This window comes from Mytilus californianus, unplaced genomic scaffold (genome assembly GCF_021869535.1).
Source record: "Mytilus californianus isolate M0D057914Y unplaced genomic scaffold, xbMytCali1.0.p SCAF_7, whole genome shotgun sequence".
Taxonomy (NCBI): Eukaryota; Metazoa; Mollusca; class Bivalvia; order Mytilida; family Mytilidae; genus Mytilus; species Mytilus californianus.
The window spans coordinates 66,572,817-66,594,019 of NW_026262723.1; the positions used below are offsets into that span (position 1 = coordinate 66,572,817).

The 21,203-nt window shown below is 31.8% G+C and overlaps 2 protein-coding genes across 9 annotated transcripts in view; one reads left to right on the plus strand and one right to left on the minus strand.

Annotated features, from left to right (window-relative positions):
• The window catches only part of LOC127708540 (uncharacterized), a 36,485-nt gene extending 34,533 nt beyond the window's left edge, over window positions 1-1,952 (minus strand). For 4 of the 6 annotated variants that reach the window (XM_052213443.1, XM_052213441.1, XM_052213437.1 and 1 more), the window contains exon 1: window positions 1,819-1,952. In XM_052213443.1, coding sequence (XP_052069403.1) covers window positions 1,819-1,833 — 15 coding nt within the window. In that variant the 5' untranslated portion in view covers window positions 1,834-1,952. Of the gene's footprint in view, window positions 1-987; window positions 1,037-1,818 lie in introns of those variants that run through there. The other 2 variants (XM_052213440.1, XM_052213439.1) reach the window with 1 other exon arrangement.
• Window positions 1,953-1,992: 40 nt separating this feature from the next.
• Window positions 1,993-21,203, plus strand: part of LOC127708544 (kelch-like protein 2) — a 31,107-nt gene continuing 11,896 nt past the window's right edge. The window contains exons 1-10 of one of the 3 annotated variants that reach the window (XM_052213451.1): window positions 1,993-2,029; window positions 4,426-4,577; window positions 5,546-5,774; window positions 6,441-6,616; window positions 7,977-8,073; window positions 11,283-11,549; window positions 12,485-12,602; window positions 13,572-13,769; window positions 15,265-15,366; window positions 20,754-20,882. In XM_052213451.1, the coding sequence (XP_052069411.1) occupies window positions 4,468-4,577; window positions 5,546-5,774; window positions 6,441-6,616; window positions 7,977-8,073; window positions 11,283-11,549; window positions 12,485-12,602; window positions 13,572-13,769; window positions 15,265-15,366; window positions 20,754-20,882 (1,426 nt within the window). In that variant the 5' untranslated portion in view covers window positions 1,993-2,029; window positions 4,426-4,467. Of the gene's footprint in view, window positions 2,101-4,425; window positions 4,578-5,545; window positions 5,775-6,440; window positions 6,617-7,976; window positions 8,074-11,282; window positions 11,550-12,484; window positions 12,603-13,571; window positions 13,770-15,264; window positions 15,367-20,753; window positions 20,883-21,203 lie in introns of all 3 variants that reach the window. The other 2 variants (XM_052213450.1, XM_052213452.1) reach the window with 2 other exon arrangements.

The window sequence follows — 21,203 nt, forward strand, 5'->3', positions numbered from 1 at the left end:
CTTATTCAAACAAACAATTTAAATCTTTTTAAGGATTGCTGAACTTTCATTTTAAAAGTAAGAAAAGGACTTTTTATAACATTCAAGATCCTGAATCTCAGACTTACATGTTTTACATTTATTTTTGATTATAGTCATCATATACAACATTCTTATTGTTAAAAAATAATTTCCCATTTTTGTTAGAAGGATAGAAATGAACCAACACCAGATGATGCCTCTAACATATGAATAATAAACAGAAGATTTAGAGAAAGAATACATGTAAAATGTAGAGTATAATTTTGATGGAACTATCACCAAGTATTGGATGAAACCAAGCAAAGATTGAGTTCTTTGACTATTGTTCTTCATATGGAAATATGACAATAAATTCATCAATGACTCACAAAAATTGACTGATTTCTTCGCAAATATATGGTGTGCAAAACATGTGCAATTAAGAATCTATTCATATTATTTTTTTTTTAAGCATCAAAAATGATTGTGATACCCTTTTTTAGCACTTTTCAGTGAGAAAGGTATTGCCAAAAAGAGATACTTTTAGTATACATGTAGATGAAAATGGATGAAACCTAACACAAAACTGGTTAAAATTACTATTCTGCAACTCATTTCATCTTCAAACTGAAAATATATTGCAAAAAAAAACTATCCTAAAATTGTACTTTAACATTGAATGTTGACAACAATTTGAAGTTCAATTAAACTGGCAAAGAACCTGCATGCACAGTGCCAATGTTGATAATTCTGATAAAAAGAACAATTATATAACAGTGATAGGTTTTTCCCACAACACATGTGAACAATAAACATTCCAGTTAGTATCAAACATATTTATTCATGCAATTTAAAAGGTTGTGCATATGAAATGTGTAGTCTAATACAGACAATTTTAATCTGAGATAGGTTCACTGATCTTCATGTACAACAGATCATGCAATAAGAGTACTGGGTCTAAATAGATGTTTTTGAGTATTATGTTACCTTTCGCTTGCTCATTCTTCTTGTTTACAATTAGTTATCTATTAGTCTTCCTGAATATGAAACTGAACTGATAATCCTTTTTATACAAATATCTTTTAACTTATATTATTGGTTTTCTCACAAATAAATTCACATTAAAAAGCTCAACACAATTACAGTTTACATGGTATTAAACTTTTTATCTTTAAACTGGCACCTAATAATGTCTAACTCAAACTTCATTTACATATCTAAAACATTTAGCATGTTTAGTAGCACCAATCTAGTCAAATCACTTTCAACATGTCAAATAAAACCACTCTTTCAGTGTGTCAAATAAAAATTTCTAAACTTGACAAAGTTTAATTTAATTACTGCAATCAATACCATTAATAAAATAATCATGATAAAGACAGATCACCTAATTACACATTCATGACATTGGTAATTAGATTATAGGAATAGTAATTGTATTATAGTTTCAGTTACTAATAGTAAATAGACCATGATTTAATTCTGTTTAAAAATATCTGAAATAACATATTTTATACAAATTTTATTTGTCATCAATAAACATTTCCATTCTATTTATCAAAATAATAAATATTATTACAATGTCAAATATATTTTTCTTTCATTTAATTTATTGTTTGACATTTCTCCTATACAAATAGATGATTTAGATATCCTTCACTTGTACAACAATTTACCGTTAAATCACCTATTCGATTCAATTTCAAGTCCGCACATGTCATGTCCTTTTATTTTCAATCAAAAAGCAATTAAAACCACATATAAATCCATTAACGTATGCAAATAGGTACATAAATGCAAGGGAATATAGATAATTACCTGTAAAACTGACATGATGTTTTTTAGCTTCCCATTTTAAACATAAACCTCATTTCATTAATTCAATATTTTTGCCGAAAGAGAAAGTTCACACTTGGCCGCCATATGTAAATAAGTCGTAGGCGACCAGCTACGAGTTTGCGCACCTGCTAATTTTCAGAACCACTTCCTTTTCCGGTTCCAGGCAGAAAATGTCAATACACAGATGACAGTAGGAAAAAAGTCATTTTTGCAGACTCCTTTTGAAAATTAACATAATTATTTACTCCCTATAAAAGCATGGTACTTAATTTTCATATTGTCAGACGAATTTGCATTTTTATGTGCTGTTAATGCCCACAACAGGAATGTTTCTTTCTGTCTGTTATGTTTACAAATCCAATCATTTTGATTTCTCACCAATAGACTTTTGAAAAAAATTGTCAATTAATAGTAATTAAAATAGATGATATATTGCTGTTTGTTTATATGACGCACCTGAGGCGGACAAGAATACCCATTCATTGATGGATAATACCTCAATTCGCATGTAAAGATGATGATGGATGGCTGCTTAACGTCTAGCGGCAAATTTATATGCATATTCAGGACGAGAACATGTTAATGTTATATGAATATTTACCCTGCTTTGTTCTAGACAGACGTGCCTAGCCGGATTTTTAACGTGCTAGTTCACAAGGCAACAAGCCACAGGAAGACATGTCACCTTACCCGGACACATTATTCTGACTCTGAGCCAATCAGTCTTTGCTCTAACACTTATATGCCACTTTAAAGTCTTTTGTTTGAACCAGACAGGGTTCGAAACCCACGTATAAAGCATCAATAAACAATTCTCATATTACCAACTTTTGACTTTGGAGTATATAATTTTTCGACAGCCCATACAGTGCTGTCAGGTTATGTAAAACACTTAAGACAGACAGGAATACCCATTAATTGGTGGATTACATCTAAATTCACATATAAAGCATCAATAAACGATTTTCATATAACAAACTTTCAACTCTGGAGTATGTAATTTTTCAACAGGTAACCTACTATGTGGTGAGACATCAAGTACCCGGTCAAGTTAGACAATGTTAGAGCAACTGAAATATGTTAGATCAAGCCTAAAATCTGAAATTTGGGAAATAAATTTAACTGTTTTCCAATGATTTTTCGTGCCTGTACAGAAAACACAAAAATGGTTTATAAAGTTTAAAGGAGTAGGCTGGTAAGACCCCTTTTTGGCCCCAAAATATAGCATTTTTACCAATATGTTAAAATGTAAACTTTTAGCTATTTATTGGAAAATAGAATACTTCTGTGACATAAATATGGGCTGTTTTTGACAATACAATGCACATGCAGCAGGTAATAGCATCATAAATTCTTGCAATATTACTAAAATCTTCATAATTTTAGCATTTATGCTAATCTTAAGACGGTTTTTGTCTAAAATGGAAGTGGCCGCATTTGTGTTCAGTCTTAATATTTTAATATATGTTGTATTTGATGATAATACATAACATATATAAAGGTTGAGACTGAACACGAATGCGGCGACTTCCATTTTAGACAAAAAACATCTGAAAAATGACGTTTTATGGCATATTTGATAGATTTTGCATATTTATGCGTGAATTTGAGCTTCTCTAATGACCAAATCAGTTCAAATCTTTTACATAAACTAATTTAATCAACTGAAGTTGACACTTAAGTGTTTAAAAAATGTAAAAAATCTTTTATTAGATGTACTTCGAATATTAGGCCAAAACTAGCCCTTACCTGACCTTCTCCTTTGAAGCATACATCAATAAAATCACCTTCAAAATCACACTTACTACAGTATTCCAGCCTTTTCAAAGTAACACAAGACCTTCCTTCTTTAAATATTTCGCTGCACAGTACCTAAACAGTAACTAAACAAAAATAAGAGTACAAGATTTATAGCCAAACCAAACATAGCACAAGGACAACTATGTCCAACCTTGGTGAAATAACTGTTACAGAAAGGATAAAATCCAAATTGAAATATATACTGAGATAGACCAGTTGACAGTTTTCTTCACAATAATTTTTGAAATATTATTAGTGCATATACCTTCCCAAACTTTACTAAGCAATGACAATAAATTGATTCTGACACAGAATGCTGCATTTTGTGAGAGAAACCTGAAAATGATCATAAATCTCCTATAAATTCTGTTTACAGATCTTTATTCTGTTTTCCCCTGCAGTTTCTTACTGTCCACTTCTACAATCAACACTTGAAGTAGGTACCAATGCAACATTTTGAAAAGTAGTCATGACAAACCATTACTTCATTTAAGTTCATTAGCAATTAATAAAGGATACATAAAAATCAATTCAGGTGTAATCTAACTTTTCACAAAATGCAGCAGCTTTGCTTTTGGTTTCATAAAGTGCATATAGGGATTTTGTGTCATGTTTTATTTAGACCTAAGCCTAGAAAAGTAAGATTCTTAAAGAGAGAAGGCCTAGGGAAAATATCACTTTCACCTTTAACATGTCCACAAGAAAGAAAAAGCATGACCTTTTCATCACTAATAGCTTGCTTAAACTTAATCAATTTACATGCATATTTAAACTTGTCTTTTGTAGGTCATTTCGTAGTTTAAGGCTGGACCATTTTATGGTTATAAAATGGCAACCATGGATGTACGTCCGAAGATGTTGCAAGGTCGAGAGCGTCCTGCATTTAAACATAAGCAACATACACAGAAAGCATTTGAGGTTCTAAACCAGCTGAGAAGGTGATTTATGAAGCATAACCTTTACAAGAAATGAAATTGTAATGAGATGTGATAAAAAAAAATTATACATGTAACTGAATGTGTAGTTCATTGAAGGCTATTAGGTAGATTAATACACAAAATAATCAGAAATGGAAAAAGACATTATCTTTTTATGATTTTACATTTTGAAAAGATTTGCAACAGTTGAGATAGCTTACATGAAATCAAGATGGGTCTATCTTGACCTGAGTGAATGTGTTACTATGTAAATGTATATATATCAAATTAAGTAATGAGTCTAATTTACAATGCATTTTTTTTGCTTTTCTAAAAATAAATTTATAATAGACTGTAGCTATTGGTGTATGGGAATTTTTTTGGGGTAAAAAACCCAAGATTCATGTCGCACACATCAACAAGTGGTCTTTTGTAAATTTCCCACACTGCATTTGATTTTCCCCAACATTTTGCTAAAAGTATTTTCCATATTGATGAGAACCAATTTATCATAAGAATAAAAAGAGAAGCAAACCAACACAACAAAAGAAAAACCCACCAAAACCAGACATCAAGTGATCAACATTAAAGATGTATAAACTCAATTATTGTATGAAACAATTCGATATTATAGATGTGTATAGATTATGAGAAAAATATGGCATAATAGAAAAACAAAGGATATGGGGTATCCATCCATGACACACAATCAGTACATGCACAGCAAAACACAAACTAAAAACAAAGGAGCTGTTCTTCATCTCAAAGTCACAGTCTTCAACACAGAGCAAAAACACTCTCACATCACTGCAAGTTAATAAAGACGGTTTGAGTGGAATTCTTTGCAATTCATGCATGAAAATTAAAAGTTTATGAATGAGATCTCTACTAATTTTATTAAAATATATATTTGGTTTTAAAGTTGTATAAACATGATAAATTGGTTGGTACATGTATCTGAGTAAGAAGTATGTTTTTATTTATTTCAGAGAAAATCTGTTGTGTGATGTTGTATTGATTGCAGCAGACACTGAAATCCCTGCCCACAAAGTAGTTCTGTCATCATGTACTTCATATTTCTATGCCATGTTTACACAAGATCTAGCAGAAGCAAAAGCAGAGAGGATTACGCTACAAGAAATAGACCCTAAAGCTCTGGTGCTTCTCATTGACTTTGTTTATACTTCTGAAATTCATGTTACAGAAGAAAATGTTCAGGTAGTATAAAATTATTTTATGTAGTGAGAAAAAAAACAATGTTACTTTTTTGTTGAGTCTATGACAAACTTCATGGAAGAGATCCATAGCAGTCCTGCATTCCATCTGCCCCCTCAAAATTAAGGTTCAGTCTGTCTTTTTTTTTTAGAAATCAATCATTTTGTCACACCTCATGGAATTTTATGGAACTTGTGCAGAAGCTTTTTTATTATCAAAACACAGTATCCAGAGCAAAATTTTGAATTTTTTGAATTTTTCCTTTTTTTAGTGATATATAGACTTATATTGTTTTAGTTAAGATTTACATTCATTATGGTGTCCAATTTTATTGGCATCAATAACTTTGTTAAACATTCATTGAATGTTATGATACTTTGACAGAAGCTTATCAATAATCTAGAATTAGAATATGAAGAAAAACATTGAGGTCATTTTTATTTTTCTAGATATTATGATAATTGGACTTAGTTTTTGGCAGTCAACATTAAAGTTTTACATTGATAGTAGCAATTGCAGGCAAGACAATGTCACTAGGTTACTATTACAGCTTACATGAAGTGACTTACACATATTGACTCAAATATCTTCAGAAAAATAAAATGACTTCACACGATACTCTTATACATCTCTCTGAACAGTTATGAGATTTAAGCTTTCTTATTTCAGACCTTACTGCCTGCGGCCAATATATTACAGATGACAGAAGTTAGGGATGCATGTTGTGATTTCCTACAGTCTCAACTACACCCATCAAACTGTCTGGGTATACAAGCTTTCTCTGACCTTCATGCATGTACAGACCTTAAAAACTATGCTCAGACATACACTGAGCAACATTTTGTGTGAGTATCTTGTACTGTACAGACCTTAAAAACTATGCTCAGACATACACTGAGCAACATTTTGTGTAAGTATCTTGTACTGAACAGATCTTGAAATTTGTTTTTGGACTTTTAAGGAGTAACACATCTTATGTCGCTTTCTAACAAAAATTCATTGTTTGCATTTGACAAAAGCATTTCCATATGTGATGTTATATAATTATGCTACTTATTGACACTATATTGGCTGTATAATTTCTAATTGGCCTTAATATTGCTAACACCTGGGCTTTGGTTTGTATTTTAAATTCAAATATTACAGAAGAATCTTTTTAAGGAAATGTTAATATACAATTATTGACTTTTGATGAGGTTGATACAATGGTTTATCAACCCCAGATATATGATATTCAACAGCCGGGGGTGAATGTCATATCTCGGGGGTTGTTTAATCAATGTATCAACTGATATTAAAAGTCAACAATTGTTTTATTTTATGACTTTTTATCTTTCTCCAATTTTCTAGTATTTGCCCAAGATACTTTAAATTGTTCTTTGTTGTTATGCTTTTTCAGTTGCTAACTTTTGAAAGTTGAAATATTTACTAAAGATTACTGAAAAAAAATACACCAAAAACAAGAAGACAAAAAATTACACCGAAAACAAGAAGAAATAGAAAAAACGAGAATTTGTATGACATCATAACCCTACTTCATTGAAGTTGCCTTGGAATATATATATTTAGGTACATGTTAGCTGTTCCAAATCTTATATTAACCTCTCATGATTTTTCCTGCAGGGAATATAATGTTTTATCAAAGAAGACTCTGTTTGCTTTAAGTCAGTGAAGAGAATTTGTTTAGTCATTTAATAACACTATTTATCGCATCTCAGGTAAATTTGTGACGTCGTGATTGGTTTAACATCGTCACATGGTGACCGGCTATGGATCCTTAAAGGGCCAGTAGATTTCATATGGGGTTCATGACGTCACGTCTACTGTTAATGGTGACGTCATCTATTAACGTATTTTGTATTTTCATGGTTGATTTTTTTACAAAAATTTGCAGTAAAAGTCGTGTGTGCAACAAAATCTTTATACGGTTCACTACTAACCCCCTACTGATCCATAGAGGGTTAGTAAAATCCATAGGGGTCGAGGCTGTAGGGGGTCAGTAGCAAACCATATAACTTAAAATCATGTCTGCTAATGAGTACCCGATCAAACCAAGTGGACAAATTATTAACTTATATCCTCTTTGTGAAATAAATGTGTTTAAAAAATATTGAGGACAAATAAAACCAGATAACTTATTCTGAATTGAAGCATTTGTATCAATCTTCTAACAAGGGAAATTATTCGTACCCTTGTTTTTTACAGTGATGTTGTACATTACGATGAATTCCTGTCTCTACCATGTGAGAGTGTATGTAAACTGATCTCGAGTGACAGACTTACTGTAATAACGGAAGAACAGGTATAAATATACAGTGCTATGTGTTTTTCCTTCCCCTTAAAAGGGAGATAACAGCTTTCAAACAAAAATCAAAAGATATGGTCAGACAGAAAATTGAAAAGAATGTGTTAGATGTGTAGCTATTCTCTTTTATATCCTTTTGATTGAGTCTTTTATAGATAGTTGTCTCGTTACTGTTATTTTAAACAATTTCTATTTCTTACAGCACGGCAAGCTCTAAAAGACCCTAAATAAATACATAGAAAATGAAAAACCAATTGTTCAAAGAACAATTGAAGGTCTTTCCACATCAATTTTCTAAATAATTGATAGGAAGCTACTCCTGGTTTACTCAAAGTTATTAATAGCGTCAAAGTATAGATTTCTTCATACTGATTCAATCAATAAATGGTTTCTTTATACTTTTGCCTGAAATAAGGGAGATAATTGCCAACTTCCGGTTTAGAAAATGTCACTTCCGGTCTCATATGATAGCTTTATTCACACTGATTCCAAAAATATATAGTTTGTATATACTTATGCCTGTAATAAGGAAGATAATATGCTACTTCCGGTTTATAAAATGTCACTTCTGGTCTCAAATGATAGGTTAACCTATGATCATTCAAAAAATATATGGTTTCTAGGTACTTTTCCATGAAATAAGTGCAAAAAATACTACTTCCGATTCACTCAAGGTCACTTCCGGTTTACTTTTTTCAAGGTCATATGTCAACCAACAGTTTGCAAAAGACCCTATGGCTTTATCATGTACCAAGTTGGAGTAATAATCAATTAACCTTAAACTGAATCATTTCAGGGACAATAACTCCTATAAGATATCATTGGATTGTTTCAGACCTAATGTATCATATCTTAATCACAATTAAGCAAACATTTTGCACTAGATCTTTGATTTGTAATTTTAAAAGTGACAGAGGAGATCAAATAACAAGGAAAAGTCAAAATTTAGTATATGACCTTGACCTTTGACCTTGGCCTCAATTTCATTTATATGAACCAAGGATCTCAAATCAATATACCTTAGGTCTCTATCACTTACCATTCATGCTATACATTTATATATCCCTTATGTCAAAAACAGAAGGGGAAATAACTCTCATATGGAGTTTACATATCGCTTCGGTCAAAATTGGACACAACATCCTGAGGATATAACGAGCAATTTGGTAAAATAAATTTGTCGCTTTCTTTTACGGTTACGGAGGAGATGCATGCACAAGGAAAACAGTGTTCGGGGAGATAACTCCTACAATGAAAAGTATTCGGTTAAGCAGGGTCAATTTCAAAGGCGCATAAACTGTTTGATATCATATACGAAACATCTAAGCGACATCTTGCAAAACAAAAATTTATTGCAAGAACAAAATTTGGCGGAAGAAAAAAAAAAAAAATAATCAGAAGAAAACCAATAGGTCTTTCCACAGAAAAGTGGAAAGACCTAATTAAAAAGAAATGATATAAATGTCATCTGAACTCTAGTGGATAGTTGTCTCATTTTAATCATACCACATCTCCTTATTGTCCCCTGAGCAATGCCTTGTAGGAGACCTAGAAATACAGGGCACCCTTACATCCGTTTATCTGTTCAGTCTTGTTAATACTCTCACTTGTTCAATTCTTGCCAGATTTTCATAAAATTTATATCATAGGTTTATATCAGCAATGTCTCTGACAAGTTTGAAAATCAGTGTCGATCAACCATTTAAAAAAAGAGTTATGCCTCTTGGAAATATTAATTATATGGAAAATTGCATTGTAAGCACTCTCATATGTACAATTCTTGTCAGATTTTTATAAAACTTATATGATAGGTTTATATCAGCAATGTCTCGGACAAGTTTGGAAATCAGTGCAGATCAATCATATTTGAAAGAGTTATGCCCCTTGGAAATATTAATTATATGCAAAATTGCTTTATAAGCACTCTCACATGTACAATTTGTGCCAGATTTTTATGAAATTCATATCAAAGGATTATATCAGCAATGTCTTGGAAACTTAAAAAATTCATTGCAGATCAAATATTTTTAAAAGAGTTATGCCCCTTGGACAGATAAAATATGTGCAACACAGGGGACATTGGAACTTTTATTTATATAATAGTCTCATTTAAGTAAAAAAATTGAGTAAGAAAATCAGGATTCACTGAGAGAAAAAAATCTATATCATTTACAACATACACACCTTAGTTCATAAATAGACATCTTTTACTTTCTAGAAAGTTACTTTAGTTTTTGATGTGACAATAGACCACTTTCGAGTTATGTCCTTCACTGGAAAAGTTCTTCAATTATGCTTGCCTTTATGATGTCATTTACCAGATAGAAGGGACCGCCAGTATCCCTGCTCTATTAAAGTTCAGCAATCGTCTTTTTGATCATCATTGTGCAGGATAAACTAGAAATAATGTTTGTTTCGTAGGTACTTAATCACAATTAGCTAATGACAGCAGTGCTGATTATCAATTATAAGAATTTGATTTGCCAAATAATTCGTGCAATATAGCATCATATTTTTTAAACCGGTTGCTCAACATGGGAAAGAGTGATGATGACCCTAAATGCATGAATGATGTTCACTAAAACCAATGTTTTTGACGGAAATGCAACAAACTCGAAAGTGGTCTATTCTTTCTTTCAAGAAGGTAAGGATAACAGCAAGATTAAAAAATAAAAAGTTACATAAAAGTACTTCATTGAAAATGAGGAAACACCTCAAAATTTGATTCTTGTAGTGAAATAAAATTTACTGGCTAAGCTTTTCAAATTCATATTGATTATCTGCAGATGATTTAAGGGGATAATTTATAATTTTGTACACAGAAATCTGTAAATTTAAATTACCTGTATACATGCGTTTTTTTCACAAGTGATTGATTAATTTATTGATTGTTGGTGTTTAACACCACTTTCAGTACTATTGGCTATATTGTGGCGGTCAGTTTTTATTAATGGAGAAACTGGAGAGAACCACCAACCTTTTGCAGGAAAACTGATAATCCTGATCAATTAAGAGTGGAGTTGCACCTACATGTACCACTTGTAGGGTTTGAACTCACAACAGTAGTGTTGAAAGGCTAGTGATACAGTAGACCACTCAGCTACTGAGGCCTTTTTTTACCAGTGAAACAAAAAGTTTGATAAAGCGTGAAATATTCTTTTTTGAGGCAACAGTACAATGTTCTTATTATATTTTTGTTCTTCCAGGTTTATGAGGCTGTAATTTCATGGGTCCAGCATGACATATCAAATAGGGAACAAACTTTATCAGAACTTTTAGAAAATGTGCGATTTCCTTTAATGACACAGGACTATCTTGTACAAAAAGTTGAAGAGGAACAAATGATTAAAACTAGTAGTCGATGTAAAGACTTTCTTATAGAGGCTATGAAATATCATCTATTAAAAACAGAACAAAAAGCTATATTTAAAACACCAAGAACATTACCAAGAACTCCTCTAGGATTACCAAAGGTATTGTAGTATAAGATTTTATAAATATAGTATCTATTACTTTTTTTTTATCAACCAGCTGTAAGTTCTTTTTCGTAGAATAAGATAGAAATTGTGGCATAAAAAAAAGATCAATATAAAACATTTGAAAAATATTTGAAAAAGCATTGTTTTTAGTTTTAAAATTTTGTATTTAATCATCAAAAGATATTTGTTACAAGGCCTAGTGAATGTTATTTTATTGTACTTCATTCCTTTCTTAAAATCTTTGGTTTTTTTTTAAACTTAATTCCATTTCATAATTTTTTCTTTTAGTATTTCACTGTGTTTTCTCTGAAGTTCTTAAAGAAAAATCAGCATTTTTCATGGAGAGGATGATATGTTAAATCAGTAACCTAAGAGTTTTCATGAAAATGTCTTATTAATATCACTATTATGTAAATTCATTAATTGAATTAGTTTACAAACAAAGAAGAACTGTATATCGCCTTAGGCATAAAAACCAAGGGGCATTCTTGTACTTGTTAATTGAAATAAGTTAAATGAAAGGATATATTCTGGGGCTAAGATTATCATTAATAGTTAAAATAAAACAATTAAAAGACTAAATTTCAATTAAATTGCTTTGATCTTTTGTTTTTTCAAACATGTAAAGATGTAAATTGATGGATTAAATGAAAATGGAAATTTACATGTTAAAGAATATTTCCAATATTTTGCAAATGATATGAATTATTTTTTTTAAAGATAAAATATATTTACAATCAAAGTATAAAAAAAGAAATCCAACTTACAAAGTCATAGAATTAAGACATTTTTGTACTTGAATATATATATGTATTTAAACGAGTATTGCAAAATTTTATTTGAAATGAATAAGCTCCACCCTTGAAAAATTTTCTGCGGAGATCCCTGAGTTTGTGTTTTAAAGTAAATTGTTAAATATTTTTTTATAGGTTTTATTAGTTATTGGAGGTCAAGCACCAAAAGCTATTAGAAGTGTAGAATGTTATGATTTCAAGGAGGAAAGATGGTATCAATTAGCAGAAATGCCATCACGTCGATGTCGATGTGGTATTTTATGTTTTAATTTTTTTTTTTTTTTCTATTTATTTTCTCTTAAATCTTAATAAGTTCATGATAAATATAGAAGAATGGCATTTTTGTTTTTGATACTGACTTATTCAGCAGGAATATCAAGCGAGCCCGCTAGTGCAGGCTGATATTCGTTGATGAAGTCAGTATCACAAAATAAAATACCATTATTCTTTTATCGGTAATTTGTCTTAACAACAAATCGTTGTGATATTTGTTCACTTCTATGCATTTCATTGACAAATTGAGACGCAGATGGACATGAAAACTTGATGTTTCTGCACTGTTACATGACATTATTGCCTAATATTTTCAAGTATCAGGTCCTGTCCATGATATAGAAATATATTAGAAAATAAGAGCAAAGGAAAAAATGTACAAATTGCCGCTAAAATTTTATCAAATTTACATGATTAAATAGTTTTGTAGTTAGCAGCTGCTAATAAGTATGTAGTCTAATGTTTAATTGAATGACATCCACATGTTTTTAGTCTCACTGATGAAGAGTTTACTTATTAGTACCTGTATGAATAATGCTTATTATTTTATCTGAAGTACTGTAAAGTTAGAAATGTTGTGAGGGGTTTAGTTTCGCTAATTTTGCTATCAAGTTAGAATAGCAAAAATGTCAGTTTCGTGTAAATTTGAAGTATACGAAAAATCAGAGATCAAAGCAAGAAAAACAAGTAGATAAAACATTGCAAACAGGTTCTGCATTTGAAATTGTATTATTTAAACTTTGCAAATAAACTGCTTTCCATTTTATATATTATAATATATTCATTAAAAAAAGAATACACAAACTTGACATTGAATTCCATATAAATTAAAGTAAAAAAGTAGTATAGAGTCGACATCTAAGTTTAATGTGCACAAATATCATTAAAGAAGTGATGCAATAGATATGAAATATCTGTCAAACTTGTATTACATTTGACTTTGTTTCAGGAGTTGCGGTTGTGAATGGTTTAGTCCATGCTGTTGGTGGGTTTAATGGTAGTTTACGAGTAAGAACAGTAGATGTTTATGATCCTGTTAAAGATATATGGTCTGCTTGTCCCAGTATGGAAGCAAGGAGAAGTACATTAGGTGTTTCTGTATTAAATGGTCTTATATATGCTGTTGGTGGTTTTGATGGGTCTTCAGGTAACTTAAATAGTCTGTTGATAAATTTATGAATTATTAAGAAACTAAGGTTTCAACTCCCTCAGTTAAAGTTGTCCTTGGTGCATAATGACTATTATTTCTGGGTCTTTTGTGGTAATATTGCTCTTCAACTGTTTCGGTACTTATACATCCTTGACTTTCAAATATTTGGCTTTAAGCGTTCTGATGAAGGTAAATCCAGAAAAGAACTTGTTTTGAAATTAATAAAGTGTTGTTTTTATTTTTTTTAGAAGAATAAATATGTCATAAACTTCTATGTTATTTGGTCTCTGGTGGAGAATTGTCTCATTGGCAATCATACCACATCTTCTTATTATACCCCACGCAATGAGTTGCGGAGGGTATACTGTTTTTGACCCGTCTGTCCGTCTGTCTGTCCGTCCGTCAGTCCATCAGTCCTGTTTCTTGTCATCGCAACTCCTCTCAAACCACACAACAGAATTTAACGAAACCTTTTAAGATAATAAGGACATACTATGTAGTTGTGCATATCAACAGGAAATTACGATTCAATTTTTTTTCTAGGAGTTACACCCCTTTGAACTTATTTACTTTAATGTACTACTGCAACAGTTTGTCATCTCAACTCCTCTGAAACCACACAACAAAATTTCATAAAACTTTGTAGATAATAAGGACATACTACGTAGATGTGCATATCGACAGGAAATTACGATTCAATTTTTTTTCCAGGAGTTACGCCCCTTTGAACTTATTTGCCCAATATACTACTGCAACCTTTTGTCATCGCAACTCCTCTCAAACCACACAATAGAATTTCATGAAACCTTTTCAGATAATAAGGACATACTACGTAGATGTGCATATCGACAGGAAATTACGATTCAATTTTTTTTTCTAGGAGTTACGCCCCTTTGAACTTATTTGCTTCAATATACCTCTGCAACAGTTTGTCATCGCAACTCCTCTGAAACCACACAACAGAATTTCATGAAACTTTGTAGATAATAAGGACATACTAGGTAGATGTGCATATCGACAGGAAATTATGATTCAATTTTTTTTTCTTACAGTTATTTTATTTGCGGGCTCACTAAGGTTCTTTAATTTTTATATGTAAATATATATAAAAATAAAGAGATGTGGTATAATTGCCAATGAGACCACTATTCATCAGAGACCAAAGGACAAGTATGTTAACAACTACTGGGGATTCATCATTATTAATGGGAATCTGATTGTAGTGGGGTAAGTTGAACAACTGTTCATCGAAGTAAAAACTTTCTATACACTTACATGTTAACACGAACTTTGACAAAACAACATCAATAATCACAAAAATCCGATTCTTCCTCAATCCACTGGAATTAGACATACACGAAAAATTTCCCTGTATTCAGTATTACTTTGAATTTTTTTCAGGCAAGACATCTTTGTGCTAACAGTTTTATGGAAAATTAAAATAATTGCTGGTTATATTAAAAATGGTTTGAAAATCTTTTATTTTTTTTAGGTTTAGACACAGCTGAGTGTTATGACATAAGAACTGGTGAATGGAGAACTATATCTAACATGAGTACAAGGAGGAGTAGTGTTGGTGTTGGGGTTGTGAATGGTAGGTCACTGACCACAGTTACAAAGGTTTTAAATAATGATTTGACAGTCAGTTTGCTCATTGCTATCTTGTTTCAGAGGAACTATGTGGCTAGCCACTTTAAGTAACTGAGGTTTTTATGCCCCCGCCATAATGGAGGGGCATTAAGTTTCACCCTTGTCCGTACCGTCCGTCCAGTACGTCCCCCAAATTGGTTTCTGTTCTCTAACTTTAGTTTGTCTCAACCAAATGTTATGAAACTTATACACAATTCTTATTACCACAAAACACAGTTGGGTGACATCACTTAAATTCACTTTTACCGTTCATGAGATATTTCCCTTTATAAACATAAAAATTGCTGAATTTTTCGTGTTCGTTTTCTAAATTTAGTTTGCCTCAACCAAATGTTATGAAACTTATACACAATGCTTATTACCACAAAACACAGATCAAGTTCGAAATTGGGTGACATCACTTTTACCGTTCATGAGATATTTCCCTTTATAAACATAAAAATTGCTGAATTTTTCGTGTTCGTTTTCTAAATTTAGTTTGACTCAACCAAATGTTATGAAACTTATACACAATGCTTATTACCACAAAACACAGACCAAGTTTGAAAATGGGTGGCGTCACTTTTACCATTCATGAGTTATGCCCTTTTATAAACATAAAAATTGCTGAATTTTTCGTTTCTGTTTTCTAACTTTAGTTTGCCTCAACCAAATGTTATGAAACTTATATACATTATGCTTATTACCACAAAACACAGATCACATGTGAAATTGGGTGGCGTCACTTTTAATGTACTGAGTTATGCCCCTTTATAAATGGAAAAATTGCTAAATCTTTTGTTTCTGTTCTCTAACTTTTAGTTTGCCTCAACCAAATGTTATTGAACAATGAGGGCACTCAAACCTGCAAGAAAAACTTCTAATGACAACATGTAGAAATATAAGTCATTAACTTTAGAAAGAAAAGAAAATGTAATTAGTAAATTGACTCATATTTACAAGCGGGGGGGTCTGTGGCCCATAGACACATTCTCTGTTTTTTTTATGCCCCTGTCGTAGCGGAGGGGGCATTAAGTTTTACCCTTGTCCGTCTGTACGTATGTACATCCGTACGTCCCAAAATTGGTTTCAGTTCTCTTACTTGAGTTTGCCTAAACCAAATGTTATGAAACTTATATACAATGCTTATTACGACAAAACACAGATTAAGTTTGAATTTTGGTAGGGTCACTTTAACCATTCTAAAGTTATGCCCCTTTATAAATGGAAAAAAAAAATGCAAAATTTTCAGTTTCCGTTCTCTAACTTAAGTTACCTCAACAAATGTTATGAAACTTATACACAATGCTAATTACCACAAAACACAGATCAAGTTGAATTTTGGGCGTCACTTTAACCATTATCGAGTTATGCCCCTTTATAAATTGAAAAATTGCAAAATTTTTAGTTTCCGTTCTGTAACTTAAGTTTGCCCCAACCAAACATTATGAAACCTATACACAATACTTATTACCACAAAACTCAGATCTAGTACAAATTTGGGTAGCGTCATTTTTATTGTTTTTGAGTTATGTCCCTTTATAATGTTGTATGCAAGCAGGGGCATCATCTGTGTCCATGGGGATACATTTTCCATTTATTTACTAATCAGATGGTTCTGTTTGACTAAACTTTTTTATGATGAAAGGCAATGGTACATTTTTGGACTTATTTATAAGGTTGAATTTGCTGTTTAACCTCTAACCTTTGTGTTGATATGGACTGGTCCTTGTTATTTAATTTTATGCAATTCTTTTGTATGACATGATAACATTACATTTACATTTTGAAATTTATCTTACAAGTATTATGTAAGAATCTGAATTTTACAATATTTGTTAAAGACCGGAATATCAACTCCGAAGTTATTTTTAAAGAATTAATAAAATTACTTTTGTTAGTCAATTAACAATTACAGTTATGATTTGCCTTTTCTGACTTTCTGAATATACAAGTCTAAAAAAATTGACTCGATGATTTACAATATAAATATTATAAAAACAATGTTCTTATACTTTAGAATATGTTATAAATTACCATCAATGTTCTTATACCTTAGAATATGTTATAAATTACTTTATTTAAAGTTCTTAATCTTCCCATAAATAAATTCAATTCCAAATTATTTCCCTTTTTTATACGACAGCATAAAAATTTTTGTGGTCGTATATTGGTATGACGTTGGCGTCGTCGTCTGGCGTCGTCCGAAGACACATTGGTTTTCGCACTCTAACTTTAGTTTAAGTGAATGGATCTCTATGAAATTTTACCACAAAGTTCAATACCACAAAAGGAAGGTTGGGATTGATTTTGGGGGTTATGGTACCAACAGTAAAGGAATTAGGGGCCAAAAAGGGGCCAAAAATAAGCATTTTTGTAACTTCCAGACATAACTTGTGTGTTAGTGTATGGATCTCTCTGACATTGTACCACAAGGTTCCATATCACAAAAGGAATGCTGGGATTGATTTTGGGGGTAATTGCCTCAAAATTTTAGGAATTAGGGGCCAAAAAAGGGGCAAAAAACAAGCATTTTTCTAGTTTCATAACAATAACTTGTGTGTAAGTGTATGGATCTTTCTGAAATTGTACTACAAGGTTCCATATCACAAAGGGAAAGCTGGAATTGAGTTTGGGGGTAATTGCCGAATTGTTTAGGAATTGGGGGCCAAAAAGGGGCCAAAAATAAGAATTTTTCTAGTTTCCAGACAATAACTTGTGTTCAAGTGTATGGATCTCTCTGAAATTGTACTGCAAGGTACCATACCACAAAGGGAAGGCTGGGATTGATGATGGGGGTAATTGCCTCAATATTTTAGGAATTAGGGGCCAAAAAGGGGCAAAAAACAAGCATTTTTCTAGTTTCAGGACAATAACTTGTGTGTAAGTGTATGGATCTTTCTGAAATTGTACTACAAGGTTCCATATCACAAAGGGAAAGCTGGGTTTGAGTTTGGGGGTAATTGCCCTAAACGTTTAGGAATTTGGGGCCAAAAAGGGGCCAAAAAACACATTTTTCTAGTTTCCAGACAATAACTTGTGTTCAAGTGTATGGATCTCTCTGAAATTGTACTGCAAGGTACCATTCCACAAAGGGAAGGCTGGGATTGAGTTTGGGGGTGATGAATCATAAGGGGGTTCAAAAAATTTGGGGGGGGGGGGATTTTTTTTTTTTTCCTTTTTTTTTTCTTTTAAAATTTTCCATTTTAAGTTGGTTATTTCTGATTTATATTTAAAAGCAAATAATAATGATATGGTAGGAGATACACACCAAACAGGATGTGTAAATTATTATATAATAAGTATTGTGCAATAGCAAGAAATTTTCAATTGCGCAGTATTGCACAATAGCAAGAAATCTTCAATTGCACAGTATCAAGAAATCTTCAATTGCACAGTATTGCGCAATAGCAAGAAATATCCAATAGCACAATATTGCGCAATAGGAAGAAATTGTCAATTGTACAGTATTGCGCAATAGCATGAAATATTTAATTGCACAGTATTGTGCCAAAGAAGATACTTCGTATAAATTGCTTATTTCTTGACCAATTTCAATGGGGTTTTATTCTTGAATTCTTGGGTTTCTTTAATATGCTGAATCTAACCGTGTATTTAGTTTTTGGATTTTGGGCCCCGTTTTTAAATTGGTCAACATTGAGGTCCAAATTGGGGTCCAAAATTAAACTTTGTTTGATTTCAACAAAAATTGAATTCTTGAGGTTCTTTGATATGCTGAATCTAACCATGTATTTAGATTTTGGATATTGGACCATAATAGGTGAATGTCCAATTTAAAATTTTTAAGTTCTTAGACCACATTCATTCTGTGTCAGAAACCTATGCTGTGTCAAATATTTAATCACAATCCAAATGCAAAGCTGTATCAAGCTTGAATGTTGTGTCCATACTTGCCCCAACTGTTCAGGGTTCGACCTCTGCGGTCGTATCAAGCTGCGCCCTGCGGAGCATTTTATTAAAGCTTTTCAACAAATTTATTTGTTCAATTTTCAATATCATAAATTTTGTTTTAAGCACAAAGTATTTTTCAAGTTTACATGTTTTTTTCCATACAAAAAGGGAATCCCTTCTATGCAGTTTTTGTCTCGCTTGACGGAGTAAAAAAGCGAGACATAGGTATGCTGTTTCCGGCGTCAGCGACGATGTCGTCAACAATGTATTAGTTTGTGATTATGTCTAGTTTTTAGTGAACCACAAGTTCAATCATATTTGGTATACAGTTGTATTAGTATTGGCACATCTCATTTCCATGGAGATTATTTAGACCTGCCCCCTCAGTCATGGTCTATTGACTTTGAAACTTTTGCTTATTTTACATGTATTAGTTTGTGATTAGGTCAGTTTATGGGGAACCATTAGTGGTAGGTCAATGATATTTGCTATACAGTTGTATTAGCATTGGCACATCTCATTTCCATGGAGATTATTTGGCCTTGCCCCCTCAGTCATGGTCTATTGACTTTGAAATTTTTGCTTATTTTACATGTATTAGTTTGTGATTAGTTCAGTTTATGAGGAACCATTAGCGGTAGGTCAATGATATTTGGAATGCAGTTGTTTAAGCATTGGCATATCTCATTTCCATGGAGATTATTTGGCTCAGCCTCCTTAGTCATGGTCTATTGACTTTGAAAATTTTGCTTAGTTAACATGTATTAGTTTGTGATTAGGTCAGTTCAAGGGGAACCATTAGTGGAAGGCCAATGTTAATTGGTATTCAGTTGTATAAGCATTAGCACATCTCATTTCAATGGAGAATATTTGGCCCAATCCCCTCAGTCATGGCCTATTGATTGAAACTTTTGCTTAGTTTACATATATTAGTTTGTGATAAGATCAGTTTAAGATGAACTGCTAATGTTAAGTCAATGATATTTGGTATGCAAATTTATTGGCATTTGTAAGTATCATTTCTATGGAGATTATATAGCTCCACCCCCTCTTCATGGTTCATTGATTTTGATACTTTTACATAGTTTACAAGTTAATGTTTGTGTTGAGGTTTGTTTAAAGGGAACAACTTATAATAAGTCAATGATATTTGGTATGCAGTTGTATTAGCATTGGCGCACCTCATTTACATGGAGATGGTTTAGCCATGTACCTCAGTCATGGTTCATTGACTTTGAATATTAGCCTAATTTGTTAAGTATTGCCATTTTATTTTCAACATTTGCATAATCAAAATTACAAAAAAGCGAGACAGATCTCTGTGATAACAGTTTATTTAATAGCGCTGATACAAAGTTTAATCAATTTGTAGTTTTTGCTTTGCATCACTGTCAAAGCTATTAGGAATTTAATCTTTAACTTTCTATTTCATTTTTTTAGGAATGTTATATGCTGTAGGTGGATATGATGGAGCATCTAGGCAATGTTTGAGTTCTGTTGAGTGTTATAATCCTTTAACAGATAAATGGATTCCTGTCAGAGACATGTCATGTAGAAGGAGTGGAGCTGGTAAGAATCTTAATGAAGATATTTTAAAAATATTGAATAAAATGAGCGTTTCAAGATGTTTCTGTTGGTCTTCATATATGAAATGAATGCCAAAAAACATAAGCAAAGTCATCATGCTTTCTACCTAGATTTTAACGAAACTTGATATTTGTGTAGAACATGTCCTGAATTATTACTGGTGTCAAAAGGAGAAGGTCTCTGGCCTCTAGTATTCAAAAATTAAAAAAAAACATCAACTTATTAAATAACATCCTTCAGCAGTTTCATAAGACATAAGTCTATTAGACATCAGTATTTAAATTTTAGAATTTTGCCTTACAC